This window comes from Ostrinia furnacalis, unplaced genomic scaffold (genome assembly GCF_004193835.3).
Source record: "Ostrinia furnacalis isolate ACB-3 unplaced genomic scaffold, ASM419383v2 OfSCF5400, whole genome shotgun sequence".
In the NCBI taxonomy this organism is placed as follows: Eukaryota; Metazoa; Arthropoda; class Insecta; order Lepidoptera; family Crambidae; genus Ostrinia; species Ostrinia furnacalis.
This window is the reverse complement of record NW_021135639.1, coordinates 39,307-59,481: the sequence shown is the minus strand read 5'-3', so window position 1 is coordinate 59,481 and position 20,175 is coordinate 39,307. Positions and strand designations below refer to the sequence as shown.

At 39.4% G+C, this 20,175-nt stretch overlaps 2 protein-coding genes across 3 annotated transcripts in view; one reads left to right on the top strand and one right to left on the bottom strand.

Annotated features, from left to right (window-relative positions):
* Positions 1-7,274, top strand: part of hiw (MYC binding protein highwire) — a 32,739-nt gene extending 25,465 nt beyond the window's left edge. Inside the window, exons 29-35 of the mRNA XM_028316005.1 lie at positions 724-964; positions 1,530-1,696; positions 2,086-2,260; positions 3,630-3,754; positions 4,299-4,403; positions 5,043-5,212; positions 7,057-7,274. Of these exons, the coding sequence (XP_028171806.1) occupies positions 724-964; positions 1,530-1,696; positions 2,086-2,260; positions 3,630-3,754; positions 4,299-4,403; positions 5,043-5,212; positions 7,057-7,214 (1,141 nt within the window). The 3' untranslated portion in view covers positions 7,215-7,274. The remainder of the gene's footprint in view (positions 1-723; positions 965-1,529; positions 1,697-2,085; positions 2,261-3,629; positions 3,755-4,298; positions 4,404-5,042; positions 5,213-7,056) is intronic.
* A 2,282-nt stretch (positions 7,275-9,556) lies between these two features.
* On the bottom strand, positions 9,557-19,888 carry LOC114361061 (uncharacterized). 2 transcript variants are annotated; one of them, XM_028315980.1, is made up of 3 exons: positions 19,672-19,888; positions 11,032-11,216; positions 9,557-10,832 (listed from the first exon to the last, which is right to left on the bottom strand). In XM_028315980.1, the coding sequence occupies exons 2-3, from the start codon at positions 11,173-11,175 to the stop codon at positions 9,660-9,662; spliced, it is 1,317 nt and encodes a 438-aa protein (XP_028171781.1). In that variant the 5' UTR covers positions 11,176-11,216; positions 19,672-19,888; the 3' UTR covers positions 9,557-9,659. The 2 variants fall into 2 exon arrangements, with proteins under 2 accessions (XP_028171781.1, XP_028171780.1); XM_028315979.1 differs by lacking the exon at positions 19,672-19,888 and adding an exon at positions 11,302-11,455.
* Positions 19,889-20,175: the final 287 nt, after the last annotated feature.

The following is a 20,175-nucleotide window of genomic DNA, read 5'->3' as shown; positions in this document are numbered from 1 at the left end:
CACCAAAACCACCTTGGCGACAAAATAAAATACAAACTATTTAATGAGTTGAGTTATCAAATTGTTAGTGGTAATAAGACAGTGCCAACACGCGCGGGGGTGATTGTGTGTACGAGTTTTCCACCGGACAATGAAAGCAAAAACATTGTAAATGCAAACATAGATGTGTAGTGAAACAATGTTTTGTGTTGAATGTTGACATGCCTTTGTTGATTGTGTGGAGCAAAACACGCTGGAGACCCGGCTTTTTTTCCTCAGTTTGGTCAGTTTAGTTTCGATGTTTCTATGTGTCCATAACTAACGTAGGAGCGGTTTCGTATTACGTCCGATCCGAATCTATGACATGATCTGGCGTAGCCGTAGAATATATTATGTTAAAGCCTGGTCCGTGAGCACGTAGAATCCCGTCCAATGACCCCAAGCTACCCATCCCTATCGCTCGTGCGTAATTATGTTGCTGTCGCGACTGTGCGACAGGCGTCCGTCGCGCAGTGAGTGTGCGAGCTGGAGAGAATGGATGGGATTCTACGTGCTCACGGACCAGGCTTTAGTAGGTATACGCACTAGATACGATGTCTTTCATTCGATTTCTCTACTAGTTTTTGTCGGATTCGGATCGAAAGTGTAGTCAAACTGAAAGCAATAATAGCTTTTCATGATCACACGTGACATGGATTTTCCTATGTCCAATAGGAATGGCCCTGAAACCAGCCTCTTGTCCAGGACAACAAAACTGAACAACGTGTCCGAGAGCGCCGACACTTTGATCTCGGAGTTGCGCGCGATCACGCTGCGGGTGGCCACGCTGGTGGTGGAGCGCGGCGCGGCGCTGTTCTGCACGCTGCGCAACGAGCTCACGGCCGAGGACCTGCGCCGCAACGCCGCCGTGCTCCAGCACTCGCCCGTCATCAACACGCTGCTGCCGTACACCGTCGCGCATCTTGACGTGCTGGACGACTCCAAGGTCAGTGAGCTAATAATAATAATAAAATAATAAATCTTTCTTTGGACAATTTCACACAGCGCCAGCTAGCCCCAAAGTAAGCAACTTAATGCTTGTGTTATGGGTGCTAGATTCACGGACATACTACTTATAAATATACTTTTTTTTTTAAATACATACCTATTATACATTTATACATAGTAACACCCAGACCCGTCACAGAAACGAAAGTTCATCATTTCAATTTCTGCCCGGCCGGGAATCGATCCCGGGATCTCTGCATAGTAGTCCGTTCTGAACCACTACACCAAACGGCCGACCAAGAGTTCCAACTGCATAATGTTTCTTAGTGCGCCGACACGCTTATCCCAACACGTGATCAAACGAGTTTGTCAGTGAGTACAAACAAGAGAACCAGATAGCAACGAACTTAACAGGACTACCCATTTCTCGTTCCAAGAATCATTACTGTATCAAACTTTCTCTTTCACTTACCAATCTTTTTTTAAATCTAGTTCTCCAGTCATTAGTAAATATGTATAAGCTGTTTAGCTGCAATTGTTAACCAAAAATTTTTTTGCTCTAGAGCATGATAACGCTCCTGGAGATGGTCCACACGCTGCTCCCACACGTGGCCGCCATGAATCTGCTGGTGCCAGCAGCTGAGGAGGCCACGCCCACCACCACCGGCCAGTACTACACCTGGGTGGAGAGCGACCACCCGTACAAGCAGGCCACCGTGTCCAACTCCAGGTATGATTTGATGCGATTGAGAAAAACTTCTTGGAATATTTCTATCAGTTATGTTAGGACGGCGAGTTAAAGACTAATTTCTAGAAGTTTACTGTGACGAAAGTTTTTCCATTGAACGCTAGGAATTTCGAGGGTATCAAACTTATTGTTTTCTGGAATAAACAGGATCCTCTTAAACTATGCTAAATATTAATTTCCAGGGATCTATGCTATACACAAACAAACAAACTTAATTTTGCTATGAACCGTATACGCTTCACATAAAGCGGCCTAAGTTCATGTCAGGGACCTGATATATTTCCATTGGTCACTAATTTAATGACAATCAAAAATGTGACAATTTATTATTGCACATTGCACCTGTTGACATCCATTTTCGTTCCCGCCAGGGTGCTATTCCCTCCAAACGTGTCCTGGATAGTCCTGGAACTGGACCGTCGCAGCATCACGGCTCAGCCCGAGGACACTCTCACGGTGTTCGGGTCGGTGGGCCCGCCGCGCCGGCGCTGCCGATGCGCGAGCGACGTGCGCATCCCAGACCCGCCCTTCCGCAAGGTATACAAGGTAGATGCTGTGCGATCGTTTAGTGCTGTGTGCGCGCTGACCACGCTCGAGCCAACGGTTTGTGAGGGACTTTCCCGCTGAAGGGCGTTGCCACGCCACTGGCGCCACGTCATTCTGGTTAGAGAAATACACCTGTATATTGTTTGTGACCTCACCTGCGAACCTAAATGAGAATTTAGTGTTTGGACATTCACCCAGAAATATGATTGCAATTGAAATGTACTCGTTTCAATATTGCTGGCCAGTATTTCCTGGATAACACTTGGGAATCATGTTCAGTTACGGGTATGATATAGTATTTTGATATTTTCATGCTTACGTATATTTGAATACCTGTAAAATATTTCATTGTTTCCAAATGAAACGCATTCATTGTACTTACTGTTACTACCATATTTGTCTCAAAATAAAATTAAAGGCAGATGACGCTTGGGTGAAGCGAATTATAAATATTTTTACATATACCTACGTTGGCTTTAGTGTGATCAGCGTACGCCCAGCATCATATACATTTTTAAGAGCTTGAATTTTTCAAAAACGAGTTTTCACTTAAAAAAATTAAAGACGCAATCACCTTTTAATAATTTTGTACCGTTTCATAATATCAAAAAGTCTTATTTTATCAAACATTAGATGAAATGCTTTAATGCTAATGATCATTACACAAAATATTACATCGTTTTAGTCTAGATTAATCATTTGCACTGTACAGCTTGCTTATTTTGACTCACTCACGCCGTGCCATCTAAGCTTGGGGCGAGAGCTTCTGTCGCAGTGAGTATGTAACCAATATTACGCCGTTTCTTCAGAAAATGTTGAGCTTGACACTAACCAATCTTAACACTTACTGATTTTAATGACTCTACATGCAACAAGGACTGAGCGCATGGCGCGCGTTACATAAAATTATCATAAATGGAGGTTTTCGACGAGTAATGTATATGACGACATATCCTTTGTTGCTCTCTCTCTGTCAATGCTGTTTGTTTAGGAAGAAAATTAATAACAGTCACTTTAGTAGTATGCCGTGATAAAGAAGATACAACACTGAATTTATCATCAGAGTTGTACAGTGTTGTAACTTCACTGTTACAGCTCACACGATAGAAGAGGGTCACACTGTTACAACACGATAGAAGAAGAAACAGCGCTAATGCTAAACATTAACGATTACTGAACCACAACTTCGTTAAATTGAATGCGAGCAATATAGCGTAACTCATTTGGCCAATGGGCAGTGTAGGCTCTTCTTTTTATCTCTGGTAAATAAGACAGGGTGGCTCGGGTCCTCCTGCGTTGTAGGCTAGAATAATTTGATAGTGACGATGATGACGGAGAGCACTATCTGACAAAATGTGTTTATGTCTAGCGGCTGATCCAACTCACGTCTGAGTCGGGCGAGCCCGAGGAGCTGTGTGACGACAGCGAGCCCGACACGCCGTGCCTGCACTACAACTGCACCTACTTCAGCGTCACACCCAAGCTCTCCAACAAGTGAGTAACAGTGAAAATGTTAGTTGCTTTTCGACCTTACGATTATTGAACAAGGTTCAAGTTATTGTTGCAATATTTTCATCAGAGCCATGTAAAGGCTTAATTTGTATGCTGTAGAAATTAAATTTCTTCTGGAATAAACTCGACTTTCACTCTTAGATTAAAACAAAAATCTTAGCCTTGACTGGTTTAGTTTTAGTCCGCGGTCAAGATGTACATTCTAGCTGGACAAGAGTTGCAGTGTTTCCAACACGACGAGAAAACAGTCTTGTTAAGTCACTTTGGAGGTTCTGTTGTAAACTTACTAAAGCCCGGTCTCCGAGCACGTAGAATTTTGTCCAATGACCCCAAGCTACCCATCCTTATCGCTCGCGCGTAATTATATTGCTGACAAAATTCTACGTGCTCGGCGACCAGACTAGCACTACACAATATGAGTGGAACGGCAAGTGGGAATAATCCCGTATAAAGACGTAGCATTAATGACAGAAGATCACACAACTAAGCCTCGGGGTTTTAAATATGAACTTGTTTTTGTCCGCAGTGCTGCCGAATGGCCCCCACAAGCCTTAGTGGTTCCTGGAAACGAAGTGATATTCTCTCTTGAAACAGCCTCGGACTACCTGAACGAATATAATAAGTCTAACAAGTAAGTTTACATTAATTAATATTAATTGCTGATATTTGTTATTTTGTATGCGTAATAAGTTGTATTCACTATAAATGGTAATTAAATACATGTATTATGGTTATGTTGTTTACATACATTATTTACACAATCGTTATCATATAACGGCCTTTCAAGTTACCGCGTAGACACTACATTTCCGTATTTGACACTTAATTAATAACCAATTAAAAGCATTTGCGGTTGATTGTTTTTACTGTTCTTGCAGTAATCAGGGATAACAATTCAGGGTCCAACTAATATTTTATCTTAGAACTACTCGTATCTTCAAGCGATGGAAATAATCACGGTATTACATGTAAACATCTTGCAATATTAATAATTATACGATAGATAGCATAGCAATTTTAATTTAGAAAAATAAAATGATTATGTTACTATCCACTCAGTGAGTAGAATCGTCAACAATTAGCGTAACTTCTTTAGGCCCGATTCGAACAAATTTTTATCCGAGAATAACTCCTGGTATAACGGACACATTGACAGTTTCAGTATAGGAAATATGTCAAAACTGACGATTTAATCTGAGATTAATATTTACTCTTGTTTGGTCGAATCCTTACTCTAACAAATACTATAAAGCAACTCATTTGTTAACAGTGAGGACAACCGCTACGGCTACCGCTGCCTATGCGTGGGTTATGAGGACGCGCCGTTCGTCGGCCAGCGCCAAGGGCTGGTAGCGCTGGAAATGGAATTGGTTTATGCTGGCGCCGGCTGCGCGTCTCGCCTGCTGGCACCCGACCTAGAGCTACCCGCCCTTAATTTCTGTGAGTATTATTCGTTGTAGCAGCTGTTCAAGCAAGCGCCTGCACGGCCAGCGCTGGCGCTGAATGTTTGTCGAGGCTACTGACATCCGACCTGGAGTTGCCAACGCTCAACTTCGGTAAGTGTCTCATTGTAACCGCTGCGGCCACCGTTGCTGTATGTCTACAAGGACGTCCCTTCACTGGCCAGCGCTGAGGGCAAGCGTCGCTGAAGATGGAGCTGGTTTATGCTGGCACTATTGAAGCTACTGGCGCCCGACTTGGAATTGCCGACGCTCAACTTCGGTAAGTGTCTCATTGTAACCGCTGCGGCCACCGTTGCTGTGTGGCTTCGAGGAAGCGCCTGCACACGACGGTGTTCGTTACAACCTGCTGGACAAATGCCTCCCTCATGAATTTTCACAACGACCGGTCCTCCGCTGCCAGTATCCATGTACTTCTCGCAACCTTCGTCAGATCAAGCTGCTTACGAGTACGTAGGCTACGCGCCTTCACTGGGCAGTGCCAGAGACTAGAGATGAAGCTAGTGTTTTGTTCGTTCGTTTCAGTTCTACTCGTAATGTCGTCAACTACTGGACAAAGACCTCCCCTACGAATTTCCACGACTGGTTCTGCGCTGCCCGCATCCAGTTTCTATATTACTCGAAGTGAAGGCGACTGGGAGATACTTAGAAACGAATAGTATACCGAATGAAACCTAAAGAGATATGGCAACTGTTGACACAATCGAATCATTGCAATGATCGCCTTATTACCAAGTAATAAGTCCTATATTATAATGTCGAGAAACATGATACGAGTGTTTACATTCTACTGAAACTGTTATCTGCAGATGTCCACGTGAGAGGTTTGTGGAATTGTTATTGGGGATTGTATTTTATTTTGTCCTAATGAGTCATTGTTTCTAAACGCGTCCGTACGTGGTCCGTGACATGACTGCATAAAATGCAGGTGTTCTATTCCCAGGTGTCAAGCGTCTCATCATGACTATTGTGTAGCAGACCTACGTGTGTTATTGTTTATTTGTTATGTATATCATGTACATGACTCGTTGTAGAAAACATATTTATATTTTCGCGATGATATGCTATCTATAGGTGAACATCTGTGTTGTAAAGAAAACTAGATCACGTGTGGATTTTGCGCAAATTATTTGTAGGCAACTTATGAATCTAACAACATTTCGCAACATTTTAATAGAATCTTCTGAATTCACTAAAGGTGGCGAAGTAATGAGTAATTTTGTTTACCGTTCGTCATCGTTGCTGATTCAGCGCCTGAAGTGCCTTCCTACTAATTAGTAACAAAATTATAACGAAGTAGTAATTAATTATGATGCAATTCGTCACGACGAATAAAACTACATAAATATAATTTATCTGAAACATAGAAGCAAAAACTTGAATGAATATTGCATTTTATACCTATTCATTCAGAAAATTAACTGCCCATTGTTGGGTAGTTGACGTCACTTCACTTAGTTAAATGACTTATTTTTATGAGTTGTGAAAGGCGACACTCATAATTATTGTTGTTCAGCAAAGAAAACTCTTATGTAACGAAACGACATCTACTCGATTGATTTGCTTTACAACTGAAAATAAAATTGTGCAACAAATTGAAAACAGATTTAGTTTTATGGGCTATAAAGATTTTTTAAAAGTTGTGTCTTGTAATTATTGATTACTAACCATCTACCCAATTCTCCGTTCAGAAGGGCCATAAAATATAGTCTTTCGGTCAGGGTAAAGTTTTCAAACTATAAGGGTTTGATTTGTGGCCAATTTTATCGATGATAATACCATATTGTATAGAAAAAAGATCAGTAACAGTATCGTCCTCCACAGCAACGGTGGTGGAAGTGCAGTTCCTGTCGATCATGGGCACGGGCGCGGACGACCCCGCGCCGTCCGCCGGCGGGGCCCAGCTGCTCGCGCGAGGCCTCGAGCTCTCCTCGCCGCCTACCATCCACCAGGTCTTGGACGGACACCCGCTGATACGGTGAGTCTGAAACACACACTTTAAAGGCCGAGAAACAACAGATAGGTTCTTGACAGCGATATTGCTACAGCGCTGCTAAGGGCTGGTTTTAGTGTCACGCGGACTGTCAGTGCGAATCGAACTGCTAGTGAGCGGAGCGGTTCCTCCGGACTGCATTACTCTAAAACGCTCCCTAGAAGTTCATATAGATTGGCCGTGCGGAGCGGGTCCGCACCGGACGGTCCGCGTGACACTAAAACCAGCCTAAAACTCGCGCGGGTGCACGGATCGTATGTGTGACCCATAGCTACTAATTTTCAATACTGAACAGTTGCTGGCGTCCCCGCCAGTTTTAGCGAATGTCCTAAGATGTGAAAGGCAGAATGTAAGAGACAGGTTTTCATATTAGGACGTCAGAGCATTCATCGTAATTCTAGCACATCCGTTTTTTTTTTAAAAATAAAACTACAGAGTTTTTCACTATGTACGGTATACTCTTTTTGCAATTATTTGCCGGATTATTTATTTGTTAGGTACAGCTACAAAGAACAAACATAGGATTTACCAGTATTCATAGATGCACAGACATTAAAATAAACTACAATACTTTGTGGATTCCATACGGGAAGTTCTCACATCACATTAACAGATAAAGTATAATCTGCTGAATTAACTGATTAAAGTTCCTGGCAGCGTGTATTAAATGCTAAACATTTGTAAGATTTTTAATTAGCTTGTATTAAATCCAAGTGGTCGGTTTTGAGGAAGTTATTATTTGCCTACTTTTCCTTGTTCTATTGTCACATTGCACGATGCACAGTTAGTAAACAAGTTGAGGCTAAGTACACTGAAATTGTGTACTAAGATTATAATGGCGCGTCATCAAAAACACATTTATTTCTCAGTGTTACATGGTCACATTTGTCAACACATTGACTATTATCATTATCTTTGTATTACATAACATATTTTTAGTAGTTTATACTCGCTCGAAATCACATTATCACTATCATAGCAAGTTACTTCATCTTTAAAAAATTTACTATCATAGCAAGCTTCATCATTAAAAAAAATGAGTGCCTCATTTGTTGTTTCCGATCAATTCATGCTAACTTTTTTGGAACTTATATTTTATTGCTGCCTATTTGCATAAACTTGTAAAAATAGGTTTATAATTTTATTCGTAGAGCTACTCTGTCTAGCCTAGATGACGATGTCAAGGCCGCGGGCTCGACGACACCGCGGAAGTAGGCACCACTCAGCAGTATGAATGTGTGTATTGTGCAATATGCGATCCTCGGGTTAAATCAGCGCCGTGCAATATCGTTGTTATGTTACATTAACCTGAATGTCTTTATTGAGGCCAACACGTAGCCGTCTTTCATTTTGGAACATAAATCTTTTATATTATGTTGTATGGTGGTAATTACTTTACATCCAGTTACTTTCGGCCACTTTCTAAATAAGTAAAGCATTACACACAAGCCAGAGAGATTTATTTACACACGACAATATTAAAACCAAAATCGGCCCAATTAGTCCAGCCGATCTCGAGGTTTGGTGAGACAACGAACAGCAAATAAATTGCATTCAAAGCTAATTGAAAATAAATAAAATATGTTACAGATGGACGTATGATCATGATGATCATTGTAATATAAGGTTGTTTGGTCTCTCAGCTTGCAAAATTTAAGTAATTTAAAGTACAATATTACGTATACCTATTTAACTTCTAGGAGGTAAGTAATGTAACAGAGTTATCTATCTACTGTAGTCGACGTTGTATGCGGAAACAAAACTGCTGCGTCGTGGAGTTCATGTATGCTTTTCAGTTTAATCAGCGGACCAGTGCTAGCGATGTTCAAGGTAAGATTCATCAGAGGTGAGTATGTTTATAATAGCGCTAAATGACAATATAACATTCGCCTTTAGCCTAAAATATGCAAATTGAACAACACAAGTTTATCACGTTACAAATGCAGCGATGAGCAGGTATCTGATAAACATATTGAAAATAATACAGCACTAAAAGAAATTCGCAGCAATCGCAGCCAGCAAAATATAAAGTAAAAAATTCGGTTTGCGTGTATTTATCATTCTGAGGTGAACTTAGGTTATCATTTTAGCATAATATTGATAGTATATAAAATAAACACAAGATGAGGGTCATATAAACTTTAAAAAACAATTAAAAGCAAACAGTATTACATAAAACAATTTATTCAAAAAATAATTTATAAATCAAGAAAGATTTTAACGCATAGGCATCCATTGGTTTACCATACCACATAACATAATACTGATCCACATAATTATGACTAAAATAAATCTAAGCTTGGCACTTTTTAGACTGCGTGTAACTCTGAGGTAGGAGAGCTAACCTAAATTATGTATTTAATTAGTTGCGGAATGTCCGTACTTTGTAGTGGAAGTGCATTGTTCACCGGAGACCAGGCTCGCACAAGCCCCGTCACAGGTCGGTGGTCAGTAGCTCGGCTCTTTCTACTACAATATGAAACTCAGTTTCCCTGTACGTCTTTCCGTCCGGCAACACTATCTGTACTTTCTTCTTTTTCTCGTTCTCACGTCTCACTATGAAAAACGTCACTGCCGCCGCTATTATCAACACTACGAGCACCCCTATCACAACGAATATCCAAAATGTCTGTTTGAACCTCCCGCAACGACTGTCCACGAATGTCGGCACAGAAATAAAATGTCCTTCTAAGTCGTACCAGCAGTTTATGACACCCTGTTCCTTGACTAATTCGCGCCAATCTTCAGCTAATTCACAAGTACATGATGCGTTCAAATTAAATCCGTCGATTCGTAGATTGAGTGTTGTAGTATTGACCGTCAGTGACTGAGGTGTTAGGTTTGTTATGGTATTGTTGTCAATCAAAATCTCGAGCCGACCTTTGATTGACGATATTTCGGGCGCCACGGTGAACCCTAGAAATGCGTTTTTCCTCAGCGTTGTCACAGAATTATTTCTAAAAGTAATAGGCCCATGCGTTACCATGTGAAAGCCGTCGGCTTCTAATGTTTCTATCGTATTACTCTCTATGAGAACTCTCTTTGGTGAATTGACAAAAAATGCTAAACTAGAAATGTGACGGACGGTCACGCCGTCCATGTGGAACAAGTCGGTCACTTCCACCTGGGATAGGAATCTGCTAGGCAGTGTTTCTATTGTACCTCCTCGTAAAATGAAGTTTACTGCTGTAAACTGCTTGAACGCCTGAATAGCGATGTTGCGAAATACGTTGTTTGTAAGTTCAACATTTCTAACACCTCTTAGACTAGAAAACGCGAACGGTCTCATGTTATCAATCACGCTGTCGCTGATGACGATGTCGTTAACGCGGCCCTGTATCGCGTATGACGATATTTCGTTGACTGTGCTGTTTCGTATGACTATTCTGATTCCGGGTTGCATCTCGTTCTCCCTCGGGAACGGTGACCACGCCAGGGCGTGCTCGTTGATGACGACATGCCCCACGTTGGTTAGCTCCACGGCTCGCAGTTGGATGAGGTTCCTCGCAGTGTCGGCGAGAAAATGGACTCGAGCGCAACCGTCGATGATAATGCCTGTCGTTGTTGAGGGCACGCTGTAGGCGCCGTTGGGTCTCAGGGTCACCTCCTGTTTAGACAACAATCAACTGCTTTATCGTTCGGCTCAACTAAACAAGAGCCTTTTGTTTGGCGTATTGGGGTCGGTGAAAACTGATAAGATTTCTAAAGCGACAATAATATGATTTTTTAACATTACTTCGTGTTATTAATTCATTTGAAGTGTTCAAGAGGAGAGCTTAGGGTAGTTAGTTAAATATAATACTTACGCTGTCAGCAGTGCAGTTGCAAATGACCCTGGTGAATGAGTCGCACCGGCAGAACTCCTCTTCGCAAATGGTGGGTACGGGCGCCTGCGCGCGGCTCGGCGCCAGCAGCGCCAGCAGGACCGGCCACCACGACCACCAACGCATGCTAGGGCCTCACGTCACCATCGCACTCGGTCGCTCACACCCTGCAATACAATCACATTGTTTATCGCTCGTAACAATGCATCGCAATAGATCGCGATTTTAAACGACACAAAAAAGTTAACATACTTATTGCTCCACGCTGAAAATTCTTGATTAGTTGGTTCCACAAATAGTAATCAGGTTTAATTATGCTAGTGCACTATTTTTGCAATTATACGCCGAAGAACGTGCTCGATGGTGAACTCATATAGTCGATATGAGTCAACGAGTGATCGGCTTATCAGTCCCACGTTATCAGATAGCCGCGCGATTGCGCGTGTGTGCGAGTTCAGCAAGGCTATCTACAGATGGCGACCAGGTACGGCGTGTTGACGACCCCCTTTATGTTTTGAGTAAATATAGGAAATTGCATTTTTTCTAGTGTCCGACCGAAACTAGTTTTACGACCGAAACCGAAACCGAAAACGAATTTCGGCAACGGTGTCTATTTCGGCCGAAACCGAAACCGAAACCGAAACTTCCTTACAAGGCTCATATTTTGAGGGAAAAAGAAAGAAAACGTTATTATAATCAGTCAGACTTTATTGTTTTCTCTTTAAATCACATAGATTTCACTTTAAATCACAAAGTTACTAATATCACAATCACAATAGGTATAAGTCGTAGAGACCTGAAACTTGGAGGATGTGTTCTTTGTAACTATGATGTAAGCATCTATAAGAAAGGATTTTCCAAAATTCTACCCCTAAGGAGGTAAAAAGGGGGGCAAAGTTTATATGGGATAACGAGATTCCTTCGTCCAATCTGTGTACTTCAAATTTTGCATAAACATTCCTATAACAGAATTAATGGAAGACGTGTTTCGTATTTTAGTGAAATTTTAGTGAAACTATGTATTTTTAGTGAAACTATGTTAAAAAGGGGTAGAAAGTTATTTTGATGGTGATTTACTTCAAAGTTGAAAAGCATTTTTTTTGACACACATGTCACGTTAAAGATTATTACTCTAGGGGCCTCCACGTAAGCTGGTTTTAGTGTCACGTGGACTGTCCAGCCAGACTAAAACTAGCCTTAGCCTCGGAGCGGGTGCCCGCTGCGTGCGCTCGCCCTTGAGGTAGCGGGAGTAGTCTTAAGGAAAAGCTGCTTCTCCAAGCAAACAAACAAGCGAGCGAATCACGACATTGGCTCTGATCGGATTCATTCACTCATTCAACGAGCCGAACATGACCGATAACAGCGCGGAAACTCCCGAATGCACATTCGGTTTCGGTCGTAGTTTCGGCAAGTTTGCCGCCGAAAACGAAACTAAACCGAAACTCGTGTTTTTACCGAAACTCAACCGAAAACGAAACCGAAACCGAACATTCGGTCGGACACTAATTTTTTCCTATATCAGTTTAGTTTGATATTGATATGAAGCATGTGATCTACTTTGATATGATAATTTGTTGTTTGTTATTTTAGTCTTCATTCAATATTTAAGTAGTACAAACAATTTAGCTCAGTCGAACTCGTGATGGAATCAGAATATTGTACCAATAATTCAGAAGAATAATTTATGACTAAAATTCGGGTTACGAGTCAAAAAGTACGAAATTTTTAGGATAATTAAGGTAGCCTTTGCAAATGAACAGAAGAATGAACCATTGCCATGTTTTATTGCGTTTGATACGATCAAAACTAAAACTGATTTGCAAGCATACATTCCAGCTGTCTGTCGCAGTGCGATGTATATTTAAGGAATTCCCTCATACCACGGCGGTATTCGATGCGGTCGTCATCCGGAATGCCTTCAGCGAGACGGTTTGTGCCGCGCGGCGTTGTCGCTTACCGCAATTGGCATTTGTGGGCTGTTTACGTGATTGACATACACAATTATTAACTAATGTATTATTTGCATATTATTATAGCTATATGTGAGCTATGATATTTAGAATATTTACCAGAAGTGCCATAAGAAAAAGAGAAAGATCAAAGACATGTTAAATATCTGACATTGAAATAAAGTCAGAGCAATAATAATAAATATTACTCATAATATAGTTTAAACAGTTCAAGTATCAAAAACAGTCATCCTTGAGGCGTCTGGCCGCAGCTATGCTAATTGCGTTCGCCAAAGTAATTTTAGCATTAAAAACCATCGGTGAATTATGAACGCGCATTGCTTACGCGCGCTGGGCGCGACTGTTCTTGGTTGCTCTTATTGTCGGCGGTCGCGGTACCTCTGCTTTGCCGACTCAATTTAATTGATCTAACACCGGGGCTCAGATTCCAAAGCTATTTTATGTTTTTGTAATAAGACTTCGAATTTAAAACCATTTGTAACTGGCTTAAACGGCACTAACAAGATTTTGTACTATCGTGTGAAATTAAAGAATGATTTTTAATGTCACGATAGAACTAACATCCTGTTCTTTCTGAAAAACTTTTATTCTCTTTCTAGGAACATGAAGGACCTGCAAATGCTCCACGCATTTGCAGTATTTTTATTCTAACATTTTTATTACTGAGACGATATTAATAGCAATGCTATGAATAAATTATGAACACGTACGGACATAAGGAATTAATAAAATGCTTTGATAACATCTTGTGTATTTAGTTAAGACGTAAATTCTCCTTCAACCTTCGCGTGGTCAAAGCTTTGAGAGCCGATCAGCCGAAATGCAAATCCGATTTCAATTCAATTGCAAGCTTATAATTGCACTTGATTTCCCCATTATATGTCCAGTCTCCATTAGCTCGCGAAACGCGCTTTGATTACCCTTTTACCGCCGTTTACTTTGTGGTGCTCGGTTCAACTGATTGATTTCTTGCGGTCGTTCTAGTCAAATGAAATGTTCTCGTTTGTCGGGGATGATTTACATGGTAAACTTAAATTCTGTACTTTTCTTACCAATAAAATTTATTTTTGAAAATGTTAACAAGAAACTTTAAATGCCTACGGAGGTAAAATAGCACTAACCATACTGACGGCTTCTGACGTGCGTGTTTACATTATTGTCGGTGCACAGTCACAGTGTACAATAAAATTGGAAATAACTTGAGTTACGGGTGCACGAGATGATTAAGTGCGTTTCAGTTGCCAATAGCCACGCGCACTGCACTACTCGTAGGTGCCCGGAACCAATTTAGCTCCGACGTAGTTCCTAGTTTTTCTTACTTTGACTTGGTCTCAAGCAAACTGATTAGTTGGGCAACTCGGTCTATTCAATCTGGAACTTGATAAAAGAATGAAAACCTGTCGATGCAGTGCCACTGCAGTCCACAAATAAATACCTATTTGCAGTTATTGATTAGACATTTTGCTATAACGTCATTTGATTTAACTTTATCATATTGCGCAAACTGGGCGTGGTTTATAAAAATTCCATCGTGCTACATCCAAATTGCTAAGTTTTCATATATTGCAATAGAGCGCTTGCGACTCGTTTATTTACTCGTATCAACGTAACTTTGAAGGCTTCTTGGGTATTACGTCATGTCTGACTTAACGTTTATTGTAGTCGGACCAAGTCACGTTTTATTAACACTTAAATTGTGTATTTATTTACTCAGGTAGATTCTATGACTTAGGTAAATGACATTAAACTTGAGCGGATATTATTTGTGTGTTTTAGACTTTAGTGAATAGGGCTTGTTATTTGGTTTTGTCAATAGACGATTGAAGTTCCAGTGTTTGATTAGAAAACCAACACAAAGTTGTTTTATAATAAGAAGGAGATCCAAATGTTGCAAATTATTGCCTGAATCTGTGGTTGTCAAAATAAAATTATTTTCTTTCTTTCTTCTTTCTTTCTATGTGTTGTTTTAATAGTTTCTGTCCGTGCCTTTGATACGGCAGGGATGCGTGGAATGCACGATTATGCATCATGGCTTGCGGCTGTTTTGAGTGAAAAATACAGACAAAATTAACTACAGTAAAGTGCTTTGCCGATGCATTTAATAACATTTAAATTTTATTTTTAAATGTTTATTATTTAGACTACAATCTTGGATGAAAGCATTGCTTAACAAGTAAAAAAAAGCCAACTGACATTTTGGATTAATAACCCGAAACATTTGTTGTAAACTCGGCTTTGGCCATAACCATGCCGGCGTAGTGGTTTGCGATCCGGTCTCCGAAGTGGTTGGTCGAATCCCGTTCACGAGCACGCGAATTTTGTACCTGTGTCATGAATATTTTAAAGGCATACAAGAGTGTTTAGTCACCATATTAATATTCAGAATGACGTGAACCACGGATTGAACGGTTAATATGCTTCAATGTGCCTTTTAAAACCAGGTACTTGTGGAAGTCATTCATACCTCAATATTGAGTTAAATTAAGTATGTAGTTTTAAGAGGACATATCTTAATATATGTAAAGGAATTGAATTTTAAATTAAGCCCCTATTCAGTGCGCTATTTTCGCTCAACATCTACATTACAGAATTTGTTTAAACAACCTTGATTTCAGTTATTTCTGTATGACATGTATTTAAGTCTCGAAAGAAAAGCTATTAATAATATTATTTGTTATTAATATTGCGTATTCACCGCACAAAGAGTCTCATTTGTTTTTATTTACTGCGGTTCAATAGCCGATACGCCTTCGCGTTCTCGTAACCGCCCCACAGCTATTGCTGCTTCAGCCGCAGATATATCACGGACGATTTTCTATTTTTAACCACGTACATATAAAATGTTACGTTTATTATATTTTATTACCATTTAGTCGTGATATTCCTAGAAATTAATTATCCACCAAGACCCACTTGAGGTGTAATAATGGAATTAGGCGAGATTGCATCGCGACCTCTCATGCGATCAGGTCAATTGGACAGATATGTTCTAATTGGCTTCATTACAGGCAGATTGCGGTCGTATCAGTATTTGAGTTAGGATTTATAGGATTAGTATTGAAGCGGTCTGTGTGTCTAAAGCCATTTCATCATAATATTAATTTATAGATTAAATTAAAAATGGATGTTTTGCGTTAATTAAATTTCAGGATGCGCTCCAACGTTTCGACTAGACAAGCGCATGAGTCCTGAAAATAAGTAAAATCTCTACTATCACTTTTAAAAACTCATTCACTTATTCACTTCACGAAATCTCGAAACTTGAGCTTGGAGCTGAAATTAACTTGAAAATCTAATTGATATTTAGCATTTTTTTTACTATAGTAAACTTTACAACATCATTGATGTAAAATGCCATATAAATAAAACGTTACATTGCGTATTTACATTGAATACCATGGTGTTTAAGGCGATTAGAGTCCTCAATCCGCGTCAAATGGGCATTTTGTAAAACCTACTCCTCTTTTACTGCTGGACAGAAGTAGTTGAAAAAAATATATGTTATACAACAGTTCAAGGACTACATTTGTGACGTTTGAATTTTCGCTACGTCTCTTTGTTTTGCATTAAAAAAATAAATACGGGACATCGATTTTTTAATTAAATTCCCTACTCCTCCCAAACGGCTATGTTAATTTAAAAGATTTTTGCACGAATAGATTAGGAATTCTTTAATCTTTAAATGACACGTTGCGTTTTTCAATCGAACATTACTTTCATTCATAAATTTTACTTTTGATAAATTCCGAACGTTTTGCTGTTGAGGGGGCCTTCGCGGGGTGCGGGCGGCAGTCGGCCGCTGGCCTTCAGACGAAGAGGTTGTGTCACTCGCTGCAAACTGACATTAGCGATCAAAATGAATTTTTTCTTTGGCTGAGTTGCACCACCTGACGTGACCTAACTTTGACCGTAGCTTTGGCGATAACCGGTGTTTTTTTGTATGGAGTTTGACAGATTTTTGACTTTTGTCAAATTTAAAATAAGATGGTGCAACCCAGCTTTTGTTCGACAATAGATTTTATGTCAGAGTTGTTCATAGAGTACGTGCAGCCAGACGATACGATTGAATTATGACGCGCTTAAACGCTATTATCTACCTAAATAGAATCTATTAGTGTAATAAAACTAAAATCGACTCCAAAACAACTGCACTAGATAAGTAAAAGTAGAAAATTTATTACGTTATTTATTTACTAGGCCTTTGCAATCAGTATCCAAATTAGGAGCGAGTCAGAATCAGTAACTTAATCGATTTACGTGAAGAAAACAATTTATATTTTTCATACTTAGGCTCGGCGCAAATGGGCCATTTAGAATTAGATTTTCAATATGTTTATTCGCGAAAATACCACAGTTAAAAATAATTAATATAAAGTGGTATTGATATTTTTCTATAGAGCTTATTAAAAAATTTGGATACTGATTACAAAATTAGCCCGTATATCATGATTGATATTTTCGGAGTCGAATTATCCCGTACAAAATGTACATGGATTTTGTTAATTTTATTAAATACCTTCACGCCTGATTTAAATGAAACCGACATCAAGGTTCATCAATTCAAGTTTAAAATAATAGGCAGTAATGTATGAAGAAAGAGCTTCTATTCTGTATCTACTTATTTTTGATCGGTGTCAAATCGGAGTTTTCGTGCGGGGTACGCGGGTGTTGCGCGTGGCGTGAAGGTCAAACGCCCAAGGTCATTGAGGACTCTAATCGCCTTAACATTTTTTGTAACCCATTTAAATATTATTTTAAAGATGAATCAGTTACTTATTCGATTTTAACTCCCACAAACATATAAAACATATTTTAGTACGATGCGATTTTAAATAGTCATAAATGGGTTGAAAAAAAAAAACAACTCTCTGTGAAGAGGTTTATCGCGCATAAATATTTGGCTAACTGTTAACTTTATAGCCGGTTTGGCCGCGTTGAGACTTTTTCGTAATTGTATGCGAATATGTGATACATTTTGTGACTATCTCTGTCGTAAAATCATCTCGAATTTTGTAGGTCGCAGGTTTACATTTAATTTTGCTTTGTGAAAATCCAGATTTAACACTCGTATTGTATTTGCAACCTATACAACTGATAAGGACTTTAATGATTTCTAAGAAAAAAACCTACACCCAGCGATAAGTATTTTTCAGAGTGGGCATTACCGAGTCGCACGAGTCTAAACAATTGACGGATTATATGCAAGTTGCTTTGTCCGGACTTTATGACCTTTTGCATCCATTGAAAATAAATAGTGCTGTGTTGAGAACTGATTTATCAACAAGACCACCAAAGAAACAAAGACGCAATCTTTGGCTTATTGTGAGTTACTTATAGTTATCGCAGTAAGTATAGGGTTTTCGATCATATAATGGTTTGTTAAAAGTTATAAAGTCAAATTCTATATAGAGAAAAAAATGTGTATAATGTTAAGAAAACGTTAGTGATTATGGTGTAAAAGTGTTTGTTTACATTATATGGTAAAGTCTAGAATCAAGGTTTAGCTATAATATCTGTTGCGTTATAAGTTTGCTTGCCTGTTTGAAATAAAACTACAAATTAATTTTAAGGTTATCGAGCTTAGAGGTGAACTTCCACTTAATAATAACATGTTTGTTTATCTTTCTTATTGATTCGCGTCCCAGAATCTTACGTAGAGGACATTCGTCTTCAAAATTATCAAAGTCGTTTGGCAAAGTAGGTCCTCGGTGCGTGTCTGTACGTAGTATCCTACTAATATTATAAATGCGAAAGTTTGGATGTCTGTTATTCTTTCACACAAAAACTACTGAACGGATTTTGATGGAACTTTATAGTATTATTGTATACCTGTATTTATGTAACCCAGAATAACATATAAGCTATAATTTATGACGATCTGTGACAAACGAAATTTCACGCGGGTGAAGCCGCGGGCAAAAGCTAGTCTATTATAATTGCTACTATGACACAAGTTTTGAGGAGTGTCCCCAGAACGTATTGTGTCGAGAGCCGAGACGTTGGGCCGCCGGCGCACCAGAGGCGATTATTGAGTTAGGGCCTAACGAGCGGCTTCCCGGAGACAGTGCCAGGCCTTATTGAATTATGCAGTTTTCTACACCAGAACCTCTTGGTGATTCCATTTGTCATATAATTAGTTTCCATTGGATGCTTTTCAGTACGACGTAGTTCGTTAAATATGACTCGTGGATGTTATGATGGGTAAATAATAAATATGTTTCTGCATTAGGATTTAATCTTGGTGCACAAACATGCAACGATTGCATTTGTATTTGTCTCGCATAAGCAAAACATATAATTTTACACTTAAAGTTTGTTCTCGTTAACACGTTTCATTTTGACATTGAGACAAGTGGGTGCCAAATGTTAGAGTCACGGAATTGTTTACATTACGAATAAAGCATGATGTAATACGAAGAATGAAGATTTATGGATATTTGTTTTTTAAGTAAATTTTGGATTTCAAGGTTTTATAATGAGAACTTTCCGGATTATCACGTGTGATTGAATTTTTTTTCAGTTGATAATAAAATACTTTATAAAATAAATAACATAAGTGCCTTATGTAAATATATTTTACCGATTCACTCGACTTGGTTCAGTTCCAATTGTTTGATATTGAAGTAACTAAAACAAATATTGGTATACCAACCTCATAAAGACCGGCTCCGGCATGTATTTCCCACTATGATGACGGCACACGAACTATAAGTCTACGTATGTAAGCATAATGTTATTTGACGTTATTTATTATCACACTTCAGTCAGAATACACAATAAAACACGTAATTTGAAAGGGAAATGCGAAATCACAGGAAAACAATGCGTGCTTCGTGTAGGACCGCGAGCGACTGATGCGTGCGCGCGCGCCGTGAGGCGCGCCCGTCTCGACCTTCGGCGCTAGGTATCGCGCGGTGCTGAGACCAACTCTTCTAAGGTCGATAATACACCAATATAGCGCATTGAGTATTGACATCATATCGAAAATAAATGCACAAGCATTTATCACTACTCAGCGTCACTACTAGGTATATTATGTGCGCAGTAACTTGCATGAATAATAAAAGCTTTTATGTACCTACTCAATCAGAACGCAATATGTCTCCATTATTTTTCTTAGAAATTATACTAATTCCTAATTCATATTTGGAAAATA

Excerpts from the sequence above, each read along its gene's own strand:
- LOC114361061 (XM_028315980.1), bottom strand. The coding sequence starts at position 11,175 with ATGCGTTGGTGGTCGTGGTGGCCGGTCCTGCTGGCGCTGCTGGCGCCG. Across the intron at positions 10,833-11,031 it reads GCAACTGCACTGCTGACAGC|GAGGTGACCCTGAGACCCAA; the intron begins GTAAGTATTATA and ends TTGTCTAAACAG.